At 33.2% G+C, this 24,086-nt stretch overlaps 1 protein-coding gene across 3 annotated transcripts in view; it reads left to right on the top strand.

The window, feature by feature from the left end:
* SLF1 (SMC5-SMC6 complex localization factor 1) overlaps window positions 1-24,086 on the top strand; it is an 80,231-nt gene that overhangs the window by 27,326 nt on the left and 28,819 nt on the right. For 2 of the 3 annotated variants that reach the window (XM_045498092.1, XM_045498086.1), the window contains exons 6-14: window positions 3,857-4,000; window positions 6,115-6,261; window positions 7,558-7,704; window positions 8,563-8,685; window positions 9,786-9,839; window positions 10,785-10,943; window positions 12,765-12,928; window positions 20,102-20,233; window positions 20,813-20,978. In XM_045498092.1, coding sequence (XP_045354048.1) covers window positions 3,857-4,000; window positions 6,115-6,261; window positions 7,558-7,704; window positions 8,563-8,685; window positions 9,786-9,839; window positions 10,785-10,943; window positions 12,765-12,928; window positions 20,102-20,233; window positions 20,813-20,978 — 1,236 coding nt within the window. The remainder of the gene's footprint in view (window positions 1-3,856; window positions 4,001-6,114; window positions 6,262-7,557; window positions 7,705-8,562; window positions 8,686-9,785; window positions 9,840-10,784; window positions 10,944-12,764; window positions 12,929-20,101; window positions 20,234-20,812; window positions 20,979-24,086) is intronic. The other variant, XM_045498098.1, reaches the window with a different exon arrangement.

The following is a 24,086-nucleotide window of genomic DNA, read 5'->3' on the forward strand; positions in this document are numbered from 1 at the left end:
TATGTAAGAGTTTCTGGGAAGTTTCTTCATTCTTCTGAAAAGACCACCACTGGCATCCTGGCTCCTGCTAAATGTGAACATGGAATAATGTAACCTAAATTATTACTAGCAGCCAATTTTTGACCATGAAGAGAGGTAACCTTAGGAATAAACCAGCCTTGTAGATAGCAAAATATACAAACAATGTGGATCCTTACAGAGATACTTGAGTTACTAGATCAGCCAACCCTAAAACCTGTCTTGGCCCTGGACCACATTATCATTCTGTGCTGTAAAACACGACCGTGTTATTTATATTACTTTGAATTGGTTTTCTGTTACTTGCAGCCAAAAGCATCCTATCTGATCTACCTATCTGAATAGTTTAATGGTAGCCTTTACTGTTAATAGAGTGAAAGCCATTCTTAACTAGTTTGGTAAAAGTATATAAATTTTTTTCTATGGAAAGAAATGAATAAAGTGTAAAATTTAATATGCTTTATCCATAGTCTTAGTCTTATTTTACTGCAGTAATATGACAGCATTCAGATTCAGTTGTTGAAATATTACAAGGCAGCAATAGTATACCAAGTAAAAGTAGCAAATAATCTATAACTTAGATTTATTTTTAGAATATATTGTTTTATAAGTTCTAGATTAGGCAGCTGGGAGTTCATAGCCATTTATTCCAAATAAGGAAGGCATTTTGTGATCACTTATGATCAGAAAATAGTTACCTTCATTGTAGTATCTTCTACCACTTTGTCATATAGCATATCACATTCCTCATTAGTTGGATTCTGAAGTGTCCTCTGAGAGTTGCCATGTAAAATGAGTTGAAAGTTACAACCAATTGTTTAAAACAAAAACAAAAACAAAAACAAAAACGTTTTGTTTAACCTACTTATACTTATTTGGAAAGCTCCTGAGTAACAGAATCAGGGATCTGTTTATTTAGTTCAGGCTTATAGATCCTTATTGAAGAATTTTGATGTACCAGGCACTGTGCTGAGGAGTAGGGAAAATAAATAAGACCATGTGTCAGATTTCAAGGTGCTTACTATTTAGTTAGTGGTGAAAACAGTACATGGAAACTGTTAATTACATTTAGTGTATAGTGTGTATTGTACGTTGGCAAATTTAAGTACAAGGGATAGGTATTTAGAGAAACAGGTGACTAATGTATCTCAATTGTTTGGCCCAAAGAAGGCCTCACGAAAAAAGAGAAGATATTTAGGAATACTTAAAACTTCTTTTGACTGTCAGCCTAAGAAAGAAAGTAAAAAGTGAACCACACAAAGTCTTAGAGAAATATAACAGGAACAATAGAAAAAACATACACTTTTTGTGGCAGATCAACTAATTTGTGACCCAGATGTATAGTTTATTAGTTTTCTGATGGTAAGAAAGTAATTTAACCTGAGACTGAATTTCTTTTTTTGTGCATCAAAGTTCATACTTTCTCATTTTGGTTGTTGTGAAAACTGTTAAAAATGTTACTCTGGACTAATATTTATTGAATGATTATTATGTGCCAGGCTCTGTGCTAAGCATTGTTCATTCTTCCTTCCCTCCCTTCTTTCCTTCCTGTAATCTCCATACAGCATGGGCTCTAACTCATGATCCCAGTATCAAGAGTCAAATGCCCTTCTGACTGAGCCAGCCAGGCACCCCTGTATACCCTTAATCTTATTTTAAACCTCATGTTCCTGTGTCTATGTATTATAGCCTCATTTTATAGTTGGTGAAATGAGGTAGAGTCACGTTAAATTATTTTTCCATGCTCCTACAACTGGCATGTGTCAGACCAAAAATTTAGAGTCAAGCACTCAGTAAAAAGACTTTTCTTGAACTCCCTTTCCTTTACTCATTTTGGGTATTAATAGATTTCCTTGATATTCACCTGGTCTCTTTCTGGGTATTAAAAATACTTAATTCTGTAAACAGTACTAGAACCAGTAGTCAATCATAAGATCTTGAGACATCATTTAAGAATCAGAGTATATATAATAGTTAAGAACCATGTAGAGCACTCTTTCTCTACTTGACCTCTCTGATTCTTCATCTCTTCTCATGAAGTCATTCACGTTGTGTGGTAAATGCCATGGCTGAATCAAATAATAAGACTTCAAGACCAGAGCCTATCCATACCTAAGTGCCAAACAGTACACCCCATCAAATACTGAATCAGAAGTCAGGCCAACTGTTACTGCACACTATGCTGCTCTCCTCCTAGATAATAGAATAATTTACTGAATAAGTAGGCTTTGGGTCATCTATCTGGAACATAGCATTATACTATATAAAAGAGACTAGACATAACCCTTTTTGCCTAGGTCATATAGGAGACAAACACTTAACACAATGCCTAGTACATAGTTGGCACTAAAGGAATATTTATAAAAAGAATTAAGAAATGAATATGTACAGATAAATAAAATAATTCCTATATATTTCATTAAAGTAGCCAATTAGAGTATTGGTGGTTTGGAGAAAATTATACGTTGATCATTTGTTTAGCTCTATAAAAATATAGATGATTTTAAAAATCTTGTATATGCCGTGGTTTATCAGGTTATGATTTTTAATTGTTTAATTTATGTAGAGTACTTGCATTATAAATCTTAATTCACAGATCAGCGTATAACATCTGAAACAGATACATAAGTAAATATATTCAGGATTAGAAAACAGTATGTTCTTGCTGGTTGTTAATGATAATGGAATGTTCTGTTGAGTATTCTGTTTTACTGGAATCCATGTGGGATTAATTCATTCTGTATTTTAGACATTTTTTGATGATCTGGGCTTGAGGATTTATCCTCCCATTGTCAACCAGATAAAATTTAAAGCCAGATATTTACTTTTATCCCACTTCAAGGTGTGCTTGTACATTCAGAGTACTTCTTTCTTTCATGCCAGGAATAGGAAGGAAGAAAGGTATTCCTTTTTCATAGTTTTCGTTTTTACCTTCCTGAATAACTGAAAGATGTCCGTCAGGTACTCCCAGGAATTCTTCTCTGATTGGAAGATTGCAGCCTGCTTAAAGGACCGTTTGTGTACACAGGAATCCCAGTACAAGTGAAAGGGAACCGAAGATGATACCATAGGCCTTACCCATTTCAATTTCTATCATAATTGTTTTTTAAGAGGACAGTGATTCTTTAGTCTCAGTGTAAAGGTAGTTAATCTCTGAATACTCTTCTGTAAGGGCATTGTGGGATCTGTTAGGAGCTCATCTTTGCTTCCTTCTCTTTACCCCACTAAACTTTTAGAATTCTATGTATAGGTACATATGCAAATGTCTTTAACATTATTGGTAGGTGGTTTATGAATTCAGTTTGGATTTCTTGGCAGGAGAAATTTTAAATATTTGAGATAGAGTTAGGTAAAAATGATTGTTTATCTCTGTTCAAGTAAAATAGGAGCTGTGAATTCATCTATTAAGCCTCTTTTCCTCTTTGTATGTAGTAGACTTTCCAGTGAGAAGTCTTACCAGTAAAAAGCTGAAAAATTATCTGGCATGTAATCTATAATCTGAAACTTTTCTATCTATATTATACCTTTAACTTGGTCAGGAATGAGATAAAATATTTCTGTTCATGATTATTCATAAAAAGGATTAATTGTTGCTAGACCAATAAAGCATTACATTTTTTGGAGATACACAGAAGTCACTTTATTAGGACCTTTGTTTTGAAGTTTTTTTTTTTTTCTGGAAAGAATTTATTGGTAATAACTTCTGATATAGGAGAATGCATTTTACCTATTAACTAAAGGATTTTGCAATTATAGATACATTTGGTTGACATAAAAATGTACATAATGTTGAAATTATACTTAACTGATTGTCTGAACCATTTATATATACGTACAGAGAGAAATTCAGAATGATGAAGATTCCCAGACCAATTCTGTTTGGAATAAACATAGCAATCAGGAAAAAAACAAAGATTTCTGGAAGGATAGGGGATTTCTTGAAATGAAAGGTGCCTTAAAAGAGACCGTGCATAGAACCCAGGTAAAAATTTATGGGCCAAAAATATATATTTCTGGTTCTTATGTAATTGTTTGAGATGCAATATAGCAATGTAGAAATAACACAAATTTTGGAATCAGAGCTAGTATTTGAACCCAGCTCTATGTTTTATTGTGTGTGATTTGAGCTTACCAAGATACTGCCCTATGTCTCTTCAGACTCTTATTGAAATAATGCACATATGCATATAGAAACACACAGTTCCTAATATGTAGTGTGTTCTCAGCACAAGAGAATTACTTAAAATTCCCCTGTATTTTTTAATATGGATGTGTTTCTTATAAAGGACTCTTATCTGTCAGCAATATGTGTATTCATAATTCATGATCTGAAGTCTAGTATTTTGCTGCATACAGAACAAAATTTTTTTAATGATACACATGAATTCTGTTTTGATTAAGGAAAACAAACAGAAAGTACTTTGAACTTGAAGCAATGAAATGTACCTTAAGGAAGCATGTATGTGGCTCTCATGTAATATTTTTCAAATAGCAGCAACCAAAAAAAGGCATTACTAGTTTTATCCTAGAATAGCTAATGTTTAAGTATGCTCAGTTTCATATTGTGTTTTATAAAACAGACTCTTTAGTTGATGTACCAAGTTCTATACCTAGTAATTATTATTACTTAACCTAAACTAAAATGTTTTTAAATGTGACGAGAAAGAAATTAAAAATTTTGTTTTCACTGCATCTTTTACTGCATCAGAAATTTTACAAAGAGCATTTGAAGTAGTATTTGGAACTTCATAAAATGAACAGTGCCTTAAATTATATATGGAGAAATTAGTTAAAACTTTACAACGGATTAAAATATTAATGCAATTTTTTCTGGCTTTTCCAAAGTATAATTGATATTTATGTGATTTATAAGACTGCTTTCTATGACTACATGTACATGGTCTTAATAAGAGGCTTTTTGAGTCAGTCTATGAAAAATGCATTATAAACCACCGTATAAAAATTTTGACATATAGAAAGGAATTTAAAATGGAGCTACTAAAATAAACTTAGTTTTTATTTAACATGGAAAAAATCAAATGGAGATTTTGTGAAAGATAGGGAAATTAAGAAAAAGACATCAATTTATATTGGATTTAAAATTCAGGTAGAGGGGCGCCTGGGTGGCGCAGTCGGTTAAGCGTCCGACTTCAGCCAGGTCACGATCTCGCGGTCCGTGAGTTCGAGCCCCGCGTCGGGCTCTGGGCTGATGGCTCAGAGCCTGGAGCCTGTTTCCGATTCTGTGTCTCCCTCTCTCTCTGCCCCTCCCCCGTTCATGCTCTGTCTCTCTCTGTCTCAAAAATAAATAAACGTTAAAAAAAAATTAAAAAAAAATAAAATAAAATAAAATTCAGGTAGAAATTTCTATTTTTAAAAATAAGTTTCTTTGTACAAAAAGCAGTCTTAAATATAGAGAACTGGTAATTATCAGAGGGGAGGTGGGTGACAGGATGGGTGAAATAGGTGAACTTTGTTAAAGAGTACACTTACCATGATGAGCACTGTGTAATGTATAGAATTGTTGAATCCTTATATGCCCGTAACTAATATAATGAATATATATAATTTAGAATGCTTGTATAACTTTGTAAAATGAATATAAACAATATGGTTTTAATACTTCTTACTCTATTATTAAACCTATGTTCTATAAAAAGTTTTTTTGAGGTGTTTTTATTTGATATGCCTAATAATGGCAAGTTTCTATTTGATCTCTAGTCTAAAATTATTTTTACAAATATTTGGAAAAATAAAATAATGGAGATAAATAACCTAATAGTGTTTTGACCGGTCATATGATAAATGGTGGGGAGAGGGGAAGAAAGATTCCAAGAAAGACTGAGTTAATAAAAGTACCTATATGAAATGTATATGTCAACACAGTATAAACCTTTCTGAACTAAAAATGTGTATTTCTCTGCTTCATCCAAATATAACTAAGACGTAATACAATTCACAAGGCTCTTTGCCATAGTTAATCTCATATGTATGTTACAGAAAACCTGCCTTCCTGAGTAGGTGTTTCTATTGTGACTTGCATTGGTTGAGGCTATATTGCATCCACAGTGTAACTAAAGTATTCTTACATGCACATAGAAAGAAAAGCAAAATCATGATGAAGATGTTAACAATAGTTCTCTTTTGACTGGCCATCACAAAAAAGAAAAAATCAGAGATTCCAATAAAGATTTGAAATTTGTTAAAATGAGAGATGCCTTAGGAAGGTGCACGTATGGAAGTCAGGTAAGATCATCTAAATGAAAAATAATTTATATTTTACAACTCTTTTCTAAATTTACCAAATGTAATGATATTCATAAAATTGCTTCTTCGTAATTACATTATAAAAATGTTTATAAGGCCTTTGTATACAATTTTAAAAGTTTGCAAAAGTGACTGCTATCTATGCATCAGCTAGGTTAAGAAATAAGAGCATTACCAGTTTTGTAAGATCCTGCTGTGTGTCATTTCTAAACTGTGTCCTCTTTTTCTCCCTCATACCCACAGATGACCTCTATCTTGGCATTTGTGTTATTTTCTTGTTTTTCATTACACTTTTGCCAGCTGTGTATTTATAATTTATGGTATTGATAGCCTTCTGTGACTTTTTTTTTGTGGTGCATATAATGTTTAATTGATTCACAACTCTTTTTTTTTTTTTAAGAATTTTTTTTTAGTGTTTGTTTTTGAGAGAAAGCACATGCAAGTGGGGAAGGGGCAGAAAGAGACGGAGAGAGAGAATCCCAAGGAGGCTCCATACTCAGTGAGGAGCCCGAAGCCCAATGTGGGGCTCAATCCCACCACTGTGAGATCACAACCTGAACCAATATGAAAGAGTCAGACGCTCAACCAGCTGACCCATCCAGGCACCCCTCACAACTTTATCTTTTATCCATTTTATTCATTCATATAAGTAAATTTTTGGGTTTCATTTTCTTGGTATGTGTTTGATTGGTTTGTATTTGCAGTTATGAACGGTTGTGCCATGAACAGTGTGAACATTTTCTTACATGACTCTTGGCACACGTGTTCAGGAGTTTCTCTAGCTTAGGATATATTCCATGGAGTGGATTTGCTGTGTGGTAAGGACTGCATATTTAACTGTAGTAGGTAATGCCCAACTGTTTTCTAAAACGTTTTACTAATGTATACCCACTTTAACAATGGATGAGATTTCCTCTTGTATAAAACTATTATGTTTTTAACAGGGTATATTTGTGTTAGAAGTCAGACTCTTGAGGGGCCCGTAGGTGGCTCAGTCGGTTAAGCATCCGACTTCGGCTCAGGTCATGATCTGCCAGTTCGTGAGTTTGAGCCCCATCCCCGGGCTCTGTGCTGACAACTCAGAGCCTGGAGTCTGCTTGGATTCTGTGTCTTCCACTCTCTGCCCCTCCCCTGCTTGCGCTCTCTTTCTGTCAAAAAATGAATAAATGTTAAAAAAAATTTTAAAACAAAAAGAGGTCAGACTCTTGAGTTTGTTTGGATTTTGTAATACATATCATTCATATTGAGATTTAATTGTGGTCTACATACTCATAGAAGGAAATTAAGAAAGAGGATGAAGATGTTCAAAGGAGTTATACTTTGAGGAAAAAACGCAAAAAAGGAAATGAAAGAGATTCCAGGAAAGACATTGAACGTAACAAAATTAGAAGTACCTCAAGAAAGCACATATATCAAGATGAGGTAAAACTTTGTAAGCTCAGCTAAACAGTTCATTTTTTCTGTTTCTTCTATAATAAAATCTAGACATAGAATCTTATTTTTAATATTGCTTGCTGTGTCAAATATAACCTGCACATCTTATGGAAAAAAATTGTCTTCAGTTGGTCTTGTGTGATATTTATAACTAATGTTATAATTAACTTTGGTTTATAAGGAAAGTATTTTTGCATGCATACACAAAGAAATTTGAATTAATAGCCAGGATTTTAAAATGTATTCTTTTTTGCTTGTCACAAAAAAGAAAAAGAAACAAAGTTTCCGAAAAAAGAAGCTAAAATTTCTAAAAAATTTCCTAAAATTCCTATGCAAAATACCTTGAGACTACATATGTATGTAGTTTGGGTAATACATTCCTAATCTAAATGTTAGTTTTTGTCTTTCTCTTCCCTGGTATAATACAGATTATTTTTGATAAGATGGCTTGTCTTTTGAATGGGATCCCTCTTGAGTTAATTTTTCTAGGGTACAAATTAATGTAAACTACAGCATGTTTACATACTATATTCAGAAAAATCTTGAGAAAAATGATAAAGGTAGACAAATAATGAATCATATTATGTGTGACCGTGGCAACAAAATGGAGGTGGAGGAGAGATTCCAGGAAAGATTAGGAATAGGTAAAACTCTCCAAATTAAAATGTTTGCTACTTTAAACTCTATTTCATTCTGTAATTTTTATGAAATATGATCATAAAGGTCTTTGTTGAGATTAATGCTGCATGAATGAGTTGTTTTTGTATTCTTTTGTTCATTATGATACTTAGATTTGTGGTGAAATTGCTTTAGTACACTGTCTAAAGTACTTTTATGTGTATGCAGAAAGAAATGAAGAATTCCATTTTTGCTGATGGTGCCAAAGAATCAAATCCCAAGGATGTCAGGACAGATGTGGATATTGTTGAAATAAAAAATGACCTAAGGAAGCACATATATAGAGCTCAGGTAGAACTTGCCGTACTAAAATTTTCTCTAGTTTCATGTCCTCCTTTGGTGTAGCCAAAATATAATAATAGTAATGACTCATTATTATATTTAACGTATCTTAAAATTTTCTCAGTTTATTCCTTTGTTTTGAACAGTAATGTATTTGGACATTTAATAAGTAAGCTGAATTCTCTGCCATTTATAGCTCACTGACGCTAGAGATAAATTGGGTGTTTATAAACTGCTGTATCTTGGTGCAGTAATGCTTGCTAGCCTGATATTAGAGGACGACGGCTGGATAATGGCCTTTGTTCTGGGTCAGCCTCAGTTTTAGGCAGCTCTTGAGAGTTTGGGGGAAAGGGTTTTCTCAATGATCTTGCCCTGCCCCCAGTGGTAGGAGATTGCTAATGATCTGGAACCCTGATCTTTTCTTGTACTTCTTCAGGAGTAAAGATTTTTTTTTCCTGTTAACTTACCTAGAGGCTTATGGCTTTTCACTTCTACATCCTAGGTGGAAGCCAAAGCTTTATCATTGTTTTAATTTGTATTTCTTTTGGTAATAGCAAGTTTGAGCATATTTTATACCTTCACTTACCATTTGTGTATTTCTGTCTCTGTCACCTGCATACTTAGATTCTTTTTCAGTTTTCCATTAGGTTATTTTATATCATTGTATCTAAAACTCATTATATAATCAGATTATTATCTCTTTTTATGTTGGTTGCAAATGTTTTTCCAGTCTAATCTTTGAAACCAATATACACTTACAGATATTTTAGAACAGTGGAGGAAGATGGTTATTGTATAGAAAACATGACTATATTTTTTATTCTCTGGACTTTTATACAAAATGTTCTTCCCATTTGTATTTCTAATTATTAAAATACTAAGGACAGTGGACCTCTTCAGTTCTTCAAAGCGAATATGACTTTAATTTTTAAGTTATTTTAGTTTAGAAAGAGAAAATAGAGCATGTTCCAGATCAATTATAGCTATTAATATGCTTCTGAATCTCTTCTGTAAGTTTCCCCAAGGTTTTATTGTTTTGTACACTATAATGTATTGTTCTATCTGAAAAAAAAATTATTAATTTTGGTAATATGGTTGCTATTTTGTAGGCTATCAGATACAGCTGCATTAGAATAGATAAACAACCAGTGCACAATATTGAGGTAAGGGGCTTGGAGCAGTGTGGTGATGGGGGCAAAAAATAAACTTTGTGTTTTGTCATTGTTAGTTATTTTGATATAAAGGAATGTGTTGTCTGTGCAGCAAAGCTTGCCATCAAATGTGAAATGTACGTTCTCTAATCAGTAATGAAAAAAAAGTAATATTCTGTTAAAGCTTTGAAAAAATTGTATATGGTAATAAAAACTGATAATGAGAATTAAAAACTTACTTTGTGCTCATCATGGATGAGTTATATACCCCTGTTCTCACATTTCCCAGCTTTTATAATTACTACTTCCATATTAAATTTTCAATTTAATATTTATCAAAGTACATATTTCCTTTATATTATTCATTGCTTTACAATTTATCTCATGTAGTCTTTCACAGTATTTCATTGTAGTTATATTTTGACCAAGGGGTCATTCAACTCTTAGAGTTATATTAATGTGCATCTTCAGAGTGATTCTGTGACGCAATAGCAATTGTAACTGTTTGCAAACATTGATTGTGCTTGGTGACATCTTAATCTCTTTAGTATATCTTGATAGATGTAGTTTGCTTGTAAGCTTAAAGAAAACCAAAAAATAATTTTGCACCTAAAGAACTATGTGTAGTTTTAGTTCTGAGGTCTCCTCATTATCAGCCATACTTTGGAAATGCCTTTTAAAGTTTTCCTTTAGTGGTTGTATTTCCTCTTACTATTTAAGGCAACAGAGAATAATAAGTAAATCAATTAATAATGTATATTTTTGTAGTACCTTTTAGTTATAAAACACATTCATATAAATAATCTTTTTGAACCATGTAACAATCCTGTGAAGTCATGAGGGCAGGAATTGTCTTCATTTTACAGATAGGAAAATTAAGTCTCCTTACTAATTTGATTTGCTCCCCAAATTTTTCTCTCTTTTGAGTTCTTGAATCTTTTTTTTTTTTTTTTTTAGGCTAAAAATGCTGAATTCCCCAGAGGTGTATTAAATTTAATTGAAAGTCTCATAGAAGGACAGTTTTTTAAAGAGGCGATTGAAGAGCTTTCCTCATTACAGGCACATTATATCCCCCCTGTATGCCTTCTTCATGCTCTCCTAGAGAACATTCTGCAGGTAAGAGTAGTCCTAGGGGTTTATAATCTTTCAGAGAATGTTAAAATACGGACATTCTCATTTTTTATGTATTTACAGTTTGTCTTTTCAGTATTTTCCCCTCATTTTTAAAATTTATTTGTTTTTAAATGTTTTATTTTTGAGAGAGAACAAGTGGGGGAGAGGGCGGAGAGAGAGGGACAGAAGATATGAAGTGGACTCCGCACTGACAACAGCAAGGCAGTGTGGGGCTTGAACTCATCAATTGCGAGATCATGACCTGAGCATCCAGAGTCGGTCTCTCAACCAACTAAGCCACCTAGGTGCCCCTCCCTCATTTTAATAAGAAATGCTGTAGCCATATATTACATTTTTTTTCGTATATTTTGTATTTGGAGTTATTACAAAACATTTGCTAAAAATTCACAATTTACTATTAGTCCCATAGAACTAACACAGCAATGGGAGACAAAATGGGACCTTAATGAATTTATAGGAATTCAAAATTACACAGCAAGGACTTGGTGGCACAAAAGAGAGCATTGATTGGCTGCTACAGGAGCATCTCACAGGAGTGATTTGTCTTGGTGAGTTCACCAGGATCCAGGCCTTGGCCTTCACTCTTAGATGTCTACAGCCTGATCTTGGTTATGTCCCAGAACTCATTCAAATTCAAGAGGTGAAATTATGCTGATTATAGCATAAGATTTAAAAACACGATTTACCTGGTACAGGATGTCAGAAAAAGCAGAGCAGCATTGTCAGTAATCATTGTTTTCACTGGGTGAGCTGTTTTACAAATGCACTAAGGAACTTGAGTCATTCTGCAATCCTTCAGATGCTGGTTTGGGATGGGAGAAGTATATTCTGCTACTCTGGTGGAGGACGGTACAACTTTAGGCTAGGTGATGCAGAAGAAGGTGCAGAGGGAAGAGAGGGCTACTACCTCCCTCATGTTTCCTTTTAGATAATCCCATTGTTGAGCTAGGAGGCAGCACTTTTGTGGAGGCCTGGTTTCCCACATGTGTCCAGGTGGGAACGTGGATCTCCTGCAGGCACAAGGTTGGTTTCTCATAAAGACTATATAAGGACTGGGTGTCAGATCTCTCTGGTGCATCCCACCGAGACCAAGACTTGAGATCGCGGCCCATTTCTTTTTTACTTTTAAACTATTTTCTAGGTACTTTTAAACTATTTTCTAGGTACTACTTTGAGTGATCTAATTTACTTTCTTAGAATCTCTAAGATAATTTTCTCTTAGGAAAAATTTATCTGATTTTTTTCTGTGGCGGTAAAGTAACTAACATAAAAATCTGATAACAATGATCAGGAAAGCCATTTGTACAGTGATGATCATTTTATTCATAGTATATGCAGACAATAAACACATTCCTTAAACTGTGAATACCAGTAAGAACAGCTTCTCAAAGGTAGCTTTCTAATTATGTTCTTCATCATAGTGCCAATTGGAAGAAATAACAAACCTAAGCTATGTCAGACTAATGTTGGTGATAACTAAGCATATTGCATGAAAAGCTTTTTACCTTTAATTCCTCTCAGGTCACATTTGGGCACTCTTAATCTCACTATAATCATGAAAAGTAGAGTGGACATTTCATATAAGTTAGTGTCAATAGCTGGGATTACCTTATGTATAGAAACGTATTTAGAATGTGTGTCTTTCTCAGTTGCAGTGTTTAACTAGTTAAATATGATAACTTCCAAATACATCTATTTGGGAAGAAAGTTAGGTCATGGTTATTACAGTTTTAGGCTAGAGGAACAGTTAAAGTGAATTTTTAGCTGTAGCGTTTTACTTGTTTGTTTATTTTTAAACAATAGGATAACATAGATACATTTTCTGGCCGATACTTTCATATATTGTCTGCTCTTCTTCACCTACATCCTCCTTGGAAGTCCCCAGCCATGTCAAGATATTACTTAGAGCTGTTTCAGTGTCCAACTTGTATGAAAGGAGCATGGTCTCTCATAGAAGTGCTTATCAGGTAAGGAATTTGACATGTGAGGATGCTTAATTTTATCTCATTTTGCTATATATGTTTTAGACAAAAATGAAAGAAGTACATTTCATGTTAGAAAAAGTTTATGTGTGTGTATAATATGTTTGTTGTATTTCTTATAAAACTCACAGAAAGGTCAAGTCTAGATTGGTCATATCTGTCATTTAGTTTCTTTACAAAAGAAAGAAGTTTAATGAAATAGACAGGAAAAGCAAATCATTATTTGTTTTGATTTTTTTAACAAAATTATATGTGTATATATTGTTTTAAAATCTAATTAAAATTTATTGAATTTGGAGATCATCAAATTTTGGTCATCAAAAGTGTAAACATTGGTATCTGTATATATTCTCTCTTACAGTATTTTGTGGGGGTTTTTTTAGCTAGGAATCTGAATTTTGAAACAAATTAGTGTTCCCTAAAGAGTCATTCCTTTTGTGTCTCTGCATGTTTTCTTCCTAGATTCTTCTTTTTGTCTTGAAGATGTTTCTCTGGAAATCCTTTTTAATTCTCTTCCTTTGTACCAAACCATGAAGTTTTTTTGTTTGTTTGTTTCTTTTTTGTTTTTGTTTTTGTTTTTCTTCTCTGATAGCTCCCTGTATCTGGTAGCCTGCTTTTGTTGGAAAGTACTTCCTTATCCAAGTGTTCAGTTTTAGGACACTCCATCATGGTGAGAGAAAGGATGCTTGACTAGCCAGGCAAAGGCTAGACCTTTGATTATCTCTTTGAGATTATAAAGATTATATCTTTGAGATTATATAAAGATATAAAGGCTATGATATATTGGAAGTGAACTAATCACCTGGCTAGCATGCTTTTTGTTAATTCTTTCAACAAGTGTTTATTGAGTACTTATTGGGAGCCAGGCATTGTGCAACATATAGGGGATATCTTTTTTTTATCTGGGGATAAAAAGATAAATAAAAAAGCACTTCCTTCATTTTTTAAAAAAAATGATTGTTTATTTTTGAGAGAGAGCATAGGCACACACGTGAGCAGAGGAAGGGCACAGAGAGAGGGAGAAAGAATTGTAAGCAGGTTCCCTGCTGTCAGCTCAGAGCTCTGCAGAAGGTGGAATTCACGAACCTTGAGATCATGATCTGAGCAAAACTCAAGAAGTTGGGTGCTCAACCAACTGAGCCACCCAGGCGCCAGTTCCTTCACTTTTGAAGGTGACTGAGATATAAATACAATTCTAAAGCACCAGTACTAGCCCAGCATTTGTATAAAATGTGAAGATATATGGGTTATGTATTTACGAATCTGCATCGTTACTGTTATTGTCATTTAAAAGCCCTCATGGCTTCATATGTAAACTATTGCAATACCTGCTTTATTGATCTTGATTCTACTTTTTGCCCTTTATCTTCCAAAGTACCTCAGTATATTCTTACCAAAGTAATGTTGTCATTTCCCAGATAAAAGTTTTCCATTAACTGACACATCACCTATAAGAGACAATTGGAATTCCTTAGCAAAACATGTAAGACCTTTTGTGATTTAGCTGCTGTATATGGCTCTATTCTCATCTTCATTATTTTCCCAAATGTGCTCAGTAACTAAACTATTTTTCATTTCCTATCCCTTTGCTCTTATGTTTTCTCTGCCTAAATATACCTCTATTCTTGAACCCCATGAATATCTAGCCAATTCCTAATTATACTTCAACTTATAACTCAGATGCCACTTCATAATTCTTGCCCTTTCCTCTAAGTTGTTTGTCACTCACTTCGGCTTCTGACTTTTTCAAGAGTAGATGCCCAGTTTTTCTAAGGCTTTTTTTTTTTTTTAAATTCAGGTATAGTTAACACACAGTGTTATATTAGTTTCAGACATACAGTATAACGATTCAACAATTCTTTACATTACTTGGTGCTCATAATGGTGAGTGTACTCTTTAATTCCCAATACCTATTTTGGCCATCTACCTACCCATCCACCTCCCTTCTGACATCCACTAGTTTGTTCTCTGTATCTAAGAGTTTGGTTTATTTTGTCTGTTTATGTATTCATTTATTTTGTTTCTTAAATTCCACATATGAGTGAGATCATGTGGTATTTGGCTTTCTCTGACTTACTTTTTTCGTTTAACATTATACCATGTGGATCCATCCATGTTGTTGAAAATGGCAAGAGTTTTTGTTTTTTTGTTTTATGGCTGAGTAATTCTCCATTGTAAAGAAATTGATTCATCTCTGGATGGATACTTGGGTTGCTTCCATACACTGACTATTGTAGATAATGCTGCAGTAAACACAATGCATATATCTTTTCCAATTAGTGTTTTTATTTCCTTTGGAGCAGAATTATTGATCATATGGTTATATCTATTTTTAATTTTTTGAGGAACCTCCATACTATTTCCCAAAGTGGCTTCCCCAGCTTGCATTAACACCAACTGTACAAGGGTTCCTTTTTCTCCACATCCTTGCCAACACTTGTTTTTTTCTTGAGTTTTTGATTTTGGCCTTTCTCATAGGTGTGAGGTGATACCTTGGTGGTTTTGATTTGCATTTCCCTAACGATGAGTGATGTCAAGCATCTTCTCAAGTGTCTGTTGGCCATCTGGAAGTCTTTGGAGAAATGTCTGTTCATATCTTCTGCCCATTTTTAATTAGATTATTTGTTTTTTGGGGGTGTTGCATTGTAGAAGTTCTTTATATATTTTGGCTATTAACCCCTTATCAGATATATCGTTTGCAGATATCTTCTCCCATTCAGTAGGCTGTCTTTTTGTTTTGTTGATGGTTTCTTTTCAACATTTATTTATTTTTGGGACAGAGAGAGACACAGCATGAATCTTCTTAAGATTTCTTTGACTACTGGGGCCTTTTGTAGTTCTATTTTAGTATTACTTGTTCTGTCTCTGTAAAAAATGCTGTTGATATTTTGGTAGGGATTGCATTAAATCTTTAGATTAATTTGAATAGTGTGGGCATTTTAACAATATTGGTTCTCCCAGCACATGAGCCTGGAATATCTTGCTTTTTCTTTGTATCACCTTCAGTATCTCTCATCAGTGTTTTATAGTTTTCAAAGAACAGTTCTTTCACTTCCTTGGTTGAGTTTATTGCTATGTATTTTATACTTCTTGGTGCAATTGTGGATGGAATGGTTGCCTAATTTTTTCTTTCTGCTACTTCACTACTAGTGTACAGAAATAAAACAGATTTCTATATATTGATTTTGTATCCTACAACTTGACTGAATTCATTTATCATTTCTTATAGTTTCTTGGTGGAGTCTTTAACATTTTCTTTTTTCTTTTTTCTTTTTTTCTTTTTTTCTTTTTTTACATTTATTTTTGAGAGAGAGAGAGAGAGAACGTGAGCAGGGGAGGGGCAGAGAGAGAGGGAGACACAGAATCCGAAGCAGGCTTCAGGCTGTGAGCTGTCAGTACAGAGCCCGATGCAGGGCTTGAACTCAAGAACCGTGATATTATGACGGGAGCCAAAGTTGGTTGCTTAATTGACTGAGCCACCCAGGCACCCCTAACATTGTCTATACATAGTATCCCATCATCATCTGTAAATAGTGAAAGTTGTTCTTCTTCCTTACCAATTTGGATGCCTTTTATTTCTTTTTCTTGTCTGATTGCTGTGACTAGGACTTCCAGTATTATATTGAATAAAAGTAGTGATAGTGGACATCCTTGTCTTGTTCCTGACTTTAGGGGGAAAGCTCTCAGTTTTTCACTATTAGCGATAATGTTAGCTGTAGGTTTTTCATAAGTGACCTTTAGTATGTTGAGGTATGTTCCCTCAATACCTACTTTGTTGAGGGTTTGTATCATGAATGGATTTTGTACTTCGTCAACTGCTTTTTCTGTGTCTCTTGAAATGATCATATGGTTTCTCTCTTTTCTCTTGTTGATGTGATGTATCATATTGATTGATTTGTGAATATTGAACTACTCTTGCATCCCCTGAATAAGTCCCACTTGATCGTGATGAATTGTTTTTTAGATGTATTGTTAAATTTGGTTTGCTAATATTTTGTTGAGAATTTTTACATCTTTATCAGTTATTGGCCTAGAGTTTTCTTTTTTTCTGTGATCTTAATCCAGTTTTGGTATCAAGGTAATGCTGGCCTCAGAATGAATTTGGAAGCTTTTTTTCCTCCTCTATTTTTTGAAATAGCTTGAAAACAGTAAGTTTTAAATTGTCTTTAAATGTTTGGTAGTATTCACCTGCGAAATCATCTGGTCCTGGACTTTTGTTTGTTGAGAGATTTTTGATTACTGATTTTCATTGCTAGTAATCAGTCTGTTCAAATTTTCTTTTTTTTTCCTGATTCAATTTTGTGAGGTTATATGTTTCTGGGAATTTATGTTTCTTTTATGTTTTCCAATTTGTTGGCATATAATTTTTTATAATACTCTCATAGTCCTTTATATTTCTATGGTTTAAAGTGTTATTTCTCCTCTCCTTCATTTCTGAATTTGTTTGAGTCCTGTTTCTAGTTTGTCAATTTTGTTCACCTTTTCAAAAAAGTAACTCCTTGTTTCATTGATTTTTTTTTTTAAGTTTCTATTTCATTTATTTCTGCTTTAATCTTTATAATTTCCTTCTTTCTGTTGGCTTTAGGCTTGGTTGTTCTTTTTAGGTGTAAGGTTAAGTTGTTTACTTGAGATGTTTCTTTCTTCTTGAGATAGACCTGTATTGCTATAATCTTCCCTCTTAGAACAGCTTTTGCTGTATCTCAAAGATTTTGGACCATTATATTTTTCTTTTCATTCATCTCTATGTATTTTTTTATTTCCTCTTTGATTTCTTGGTTGACCCATTCATTGTTGAGTAGCATGTTATTTAACATCTGTGTATTTGTGTTCCAATTTTTTTTTTTTTTTTTTTTTTTTTTTTTTGTGGTTGATCACTAGTTTCATACTTTGTGGTCAGAATAGATGCAGGATATGATTTCAATGTTTTTAAAATTGTTGAGATTTTTTTGTAGCCTAACGTGATCTTTTCTGCAGAATGTTCTGTGTGCATTTGAAAATAAGGTGTATTTTGCAGGTTTTGGATGGAATGTCCTGAATATATCTGTTAGGTCCTTCTGGTCCAATGTGTCATTCAGTGGCACTATTTCCTGGTTGATTTTCTGTCTGATCTATCCAGTGATGTAACGGGGTGTTAAAAGTCCCCTACTGCTATTGTATTACTATCAATTTCTTCCTTTATGTCTGTTAATAGTTGCTTTATTTATTTTCACGCTCCCCTGTTGGGTGCATAAATACTTAAAATTGTTATATCTTCTTCTTGGATTATTCCCTTCTGGTTATGTAGTGTCCTTTGTCTCACGTTACAGTCTTTGTTTTAAAGTCTGTTTTGTCCGGTGTAAGTATTGCTACCCCAGCTTTCTTTTTGCTTCCATTTGCATAATGTTTTCCCATCTCTTCACTTAAATGCTCAGTTTTAAACATCTCTATCCTTAGTCTTAATACAATATCTGGAATGTAATAAATGCTTAATAAATGTTCAGATCAATTAATTGATACAATAGGAGGTGGAATTACAAGTAGACTTTTTAATAAACAAATACCCAGATTTCATTTCAAAACAATTGGGTTCATTGGGAGTCAGAAAGAAGGTGTTTAGGGAAGTGGTAGACACCTAGATGAGCTGGATAATATTAGTCTACTTTTAAATATATTTGAAATATTCCCTAAAATATGTTTTTGGGTTTTTTTTATTTTTTATTTTTTATTTATTTTTTTTTTTTTAAAGAAAGATACTATGGTGTTCAGCTCTGGCACTTTTCAGATAGACTAATTATATAGGCATAGAACATCTTCTAGAAGAGATTTGAGTATTGTTAAATTAAATTTTAACGGTCATTCATGACCCTCCTAACCTGACAATGTGGTATTCAAAAAGAAGATGGGAAAGGTGGAGACAGGTAGAAAATTACAAGTACATTGTTTATATAATTGATAATAAATTTGGAACATTATTATAAGTATTGTTATGTAGGATTTCTTAGTCCTAGACTTCTGAGTAATTGCACACCCTCTTTAAAAAAAAAAAACTATACAACTTTGCTGTCCAACCCAGTAGCCAATAGCCGCATGTGACCATATTTAATTTTAAGATTAGGGGCGCCTGGGTGGCTCTGTTGGTTGACGACTGACTTAGGCTCAGGTCATTATCTCGCAGTTTGTGGGTTCGAGCCCCGTGTCGGGCTCTGTGCTGACAGCTCGGAGCCAGGAGCCTGCTTCGGATTCTGTGTCTCCCCCTCTCTCTGCCCCTCCCCTGGTCATGCTCTTTCTCTATCTCTCTCTCTCAATAATAAATAAACGTTAAAAAAATTAAAATAAATAAATAAATAAATAAATAAATAAATAAATTTAAGATTAAAATTCAAGTCTTCAGTTGCACAAGCCACATTTCACGTGTTCAGCAGGACATATCCCATCATCACCGAAAGTTCTGTTGGACAGTACGGCTATAGTAGGTGAAAAGAAAATATTAAATTTTTAAAAATGCATATTTATTTATTTTAAGAGAGAACACACTCACGCCCAAGTACGGGGGGGGGGGGGGGGAGCGCAGAGAGAGAGGGAGAGAAAGAATCACAAACAGACTCTGTGCTGTCAGCACAGAGTCCAACAGGAGGCAGGAGGCTCTATCCCACAAACCAAATCATGACCTGAGCCGAAATCTAGAGTCAGATGCTTAGCCAACAGAATGACCCAGGTGCCCCAATATTAAATTTTTTAAACTCTTAAAAAATAGTCTTAAATGACCTTCATTTTACTAGATAATAACAACAAATAATCTTGAGTAAGAAGAGGACTATAGAAAGTATTCTAAGAGACTATAGCTTATCATCTGAATTGAAAGTGTTTAATGAAATACATAATTTTTTGGTCTTTATCAATGAAATAAAGAATAGAGTACCATTTGGCTATTAAATATTATAGTCATTTACAAACAGAAATGAGATCTGTATTACTAAAAATTAAATGTCATGAGATATTTGACATGGTTTAATTTTTAAAGGAAGAAAACATACTAATGAAATATTGTTGATTAGTTTTGTAGTTTGTTGAAGCAAATTTCATTAGATTTCTAATAATTCTCTCAAAGAAATACTTTGTCCACAGAATATTCATTAAATTGCTTGTATGTTACAAATTATTGGGTTCATGTTCTTCAGGTCTTGTCTTTACAATGAAAGTTTTTGTCATCAAATTTCGAAAAATATTATTGGCAGTAAGGTGCTCCACCTGACCCTGCTCAAATTTTTCTTTAATTTAGTGGAAAGTGAAGTGCGACATCTGAGCCAAAAGTAAGTTTAATCATAAAGAAAAATTTTTCTATATTTATATTGTTTTATGTATTATTTTTCTAATTTATGTACATCTAAAAAGTCACCTTGTTTTCTAGTTTAAAGTAGATTTGTTTTTAAAACATGGTTGTAGACATAGTCTTTCAGTAAAGTTTTTTATGTTCTTTATGTGGCTTCAGTTCACATTTTTGTTTTTCACTAATTTAGACATTTGGATAGGTAAAATTTCATATATTTTTCAGGGTTTATGTATTTTTTAATTCTTAAGTAATGGAATACCTAAGTGGAAGTTCTACTGGGTTTTTTAACATTGAATCTGTAATATCCATGATAAGTTTTGTGTATGTTCTAAGACATGCAGTTAGATTACTATTTGTGTTTTTTGGTCATTATATTGAATTATGACCATTTTTTATATTGTGCTCTTTATTATAATTTTGTTAAAATCTTTATATATTACACCCTTTCTATATTTAGAAATCACTAGATCGTTTTGTGTTATGGCAAAAGATATTATGCCTAAATGACTATAGTGATCAAGTTGTCATAAAAATATACTTTGATTCATATTTTCATTAGGTTGTATGACTGGTCAGATTCTCAGAGTCTAAAAATAACAGGAAAGGCAATTCTTCTTGAAATCTTTTGGTCAGGAAATGAGGCCTCTGGGCTTTTGACCAAACCAGTAAATATGCTTTTGGAGTGGACCATATATTCTCACAAGGAAAAATGCAAGTCTAATGATGTAAGTAGAATTGATTTACAAATGAATAATGACCTATGAAAAAGCATATCTTTGAGTTACACATCTTTTGTCTTTATTCTTTGAACAGTTTGAATAAAAGTAAAATCTCTCCAAATGTATCATTGTTTTCTGTTCATTTAGGTTTTATTGTAAAAGATCCTTAGAAGTTGGTTTCTTCATCATCTTACATCTGGGTGTAGTAGCTAGGGACAGTTTTTTGATCATTACTGCTAAGATATCTGAATTCACTTACTCTAGATTTTTTACTTTTGTACAATTTCAATTCTTACGGAACCTATGATTTTAAAAACTGAGTTCATACAATTTTTTGTGTGTACAAATAGAAAGTTTTACTTGTTTTTAAAACTGCCTTTGTGGTTGTTAGTTATTTCCTCATAAGTAGATCTTGTTTGTCATTAGAAATTTAAAGTACGGTGATTTTAGTGTATTACCTATCTGAAGGGTAGTTGGGAAAATTAAATGCACTGAAATATGTAAGGTGCATTGCAACATACTGTGCCATGTTTTGGATGCATAATAACCATTTATTACCTTTCTTCTCTTGAGAATAATCTGCCTTTGGGACTTAATTGTCTGCTTTTTGTGTGTTAATATCATTGATTTCTGCTTATAATTTTTTTTCAAACTGTTATTTAAATTATAGTTAGTGAACATACAGTGCAATATTGGTTTCAGCAGTAGAATTCAGTGATTCATCACTTACATATAACACCCAGTGCTCATCACAAGTGCCCTCCTTAATACCCATCACCCAACTAACCCATGCCCCACCACCTCCCTCTGTTCTCTGTCATTAAGAGTCTCTCAGCTGTTCATAATTTTTTTAGTTCTTTCCTTTTATATCTTGAATATTTGGATCTATTTTCTTTTTAGTCCTTGTTTCTAATATACTCAAAATAAATTGCCTTTGACTACAGATTGAGATTTATTCACAGGTTTTAATACTTCAGTGTGCTGTTAGTGTTTTTTTTCCCCAATGTTTTTTTATTGTCAGTTATGAATTCTTTGATTCAAGAAGCATTTTAATATGCTTTAAAACTTCTAAATGGATGTATTTTTGTTATGATTAATGGATATGTTTGTGCTTTTTTGTTAATTTCTAATGTAAATTATAGTTTAAAAAAAACGAGCCCTGTATTTCTGGCATGTGAAGTTAACTGAACTTTACTTTTCGAGTCCATGTAAGATCAGACTAAACAGTATGTTTTCCCCATTGTTTTAAATTCCTCTCTGTCACTTTTAAGTCAAATTTAATAATTGCCTTAATTAATACTTCTGAATCTACTTTGTAAATTTGTTCCTTTTTTCTTTCTTTCTTTTTTATATTTTAACCATTTGTTTGTGTAGATGATGCATAGTGTTTTAGGTGGAGAATTCTGGTGTCAAATGGCCATAAGTCTATTCTTTCTCCAGGAAAATTCTTACATAGTTTCTCTTCTCATATTTCCTCTGATTGACTTTTTCTGCTCTACTTTTTTTAGTTCCAATTAAACTTACTATACTTTCTCCATGTATCTTCTGTGCTTTTTCCCTGTCATCTAGATTTTCAGGTCTTTCATATTGTGAAGCATTCTGGGTAGTGTCTTTTCATTTAATTTTTAATTCACTAGTCTCTTTTCAGTATTGTCTAATATGTTGTTAAACATGACTATTGCATTTTTACGTTTTGTATTTTTGCCAGTTTTAGACGTTTTTACTTCCTAATTACTATGACGTGTTTTTATGGTTTCTGGTTGCCTACAAAATATTCAAGGTTTTCTTTTGTTTTTCAACGTGGCAGTAATAAATTTATAGTCTTTGACCGACTGTTGCATATCTGAAGGCTTCATAAGTCTACCTGTTTTCTCCTGTTAACTTCTCTTGTGTTTTATATATTCTCTTATGAGCTAGTTATCATTTACTATATGCCATAAATCACATTTGAAAAATTATTTGTAAAAACAATAACATGACAAAGACAGAATATCTTCCTCTGGAGAGAATTTCCTTTGCCAGGTTTGAGGGTTCCTGGGTAATCCCAAGTGAAGTACAGGGCTACAAATACAAACAGTTTATATTAGGCCTTGGGCTATGGCTTTTATACTCCTTTTCCTCTGAGCTCCAGAAACCACAGTTTTATATCTCAGCTCTTTCTCTGGATTCAACAAGTGTCCTTAGGGTAAAGTCATCTAGCTTTGAGTGCCTCATTTGGCTTTTTACCTTCTCCTAGATCTCGGCTTAGCAATTTCTTAATAGGTTTCCAGAAGATGTTTTACCTATTTTATTCAACATTTTTAGTTTTCTTCTTTAACAGCATATATTTGAATTACTTAGGCCTCTATTATCAGAAATTGAAGCCCTTACTGGTCTTTCAGAATTCTGTTTAGGTGGTACCTGAGGCTTTAAAAAAAGAAAATACTTTTAAAGGCCCCAAACTTTCTTTAATTTGGCATTAAAAAGGGAGAATTATTTCCGAGTATCGCTTGTCTCTGTGACCAAGGAGTTGTATTATGTGGCAATAACCAAGTGAGTAGTCTTATTTAAAAAAACAGGGTTAAAAAAAAAAAAATAGGGTTATATACATGTGTATAAGTTAGTCAACATAAAATGATATTTCATCGGCAGTTGAGTTTAATACTTCTGTCATACTTTTAAGATAAAACTGATAACATTCTGGGGCGCCTGGGTGGCTCAGTCGGTTAAGCGTCCGACTTCGCTCAGGTCATGATCTCACGGTCCGTGGGTTCGAGCCCCGCGTCAGGTTCTGGGCTGACAGCTCAGAGCCTGGAGCCTGTTTCGGATTCTGTGTCTCCCTCTTTCTCTGACCCTCCCCTATTCATGCTCTCTCTCTCTCTGTCTCAAAAATAAATAAATGTTAAAAAAAAAACAAAAACAAAAACTGGTAACATTCTTATTAATTACTGTCTGTCTTTTTATGTACTTTTTAGATCATAGAATCATTAGGGATAGAAAATATTTTCTTATTATTGAGCATTTCTTTTTTATCCATTTTGGTTATATAGATTAAATTACTCATTTATAACTGAAAATAATAATAACACTGACATTTTCACAGTTTTACAAAAGTACTGTCAAAGATAGAAATTT

The sequence above is a fragment of the Leopardus geoffroyi genome, chromosome A1, assembly GCF_018350155.1.
Source record: "Leopardus geoffroyi isolate Oge1 chromosome A1, O.geoffroyi_Oge1_pat1.0, whole genome shotgun sequence".
Taxonomy (NCBI): domain Eukaryota; kingdom Metazoa; phylum Chordata; class Mammalia; order Carnivora; family Felidae; genus Leopardus; species Leopardus geoffroyi.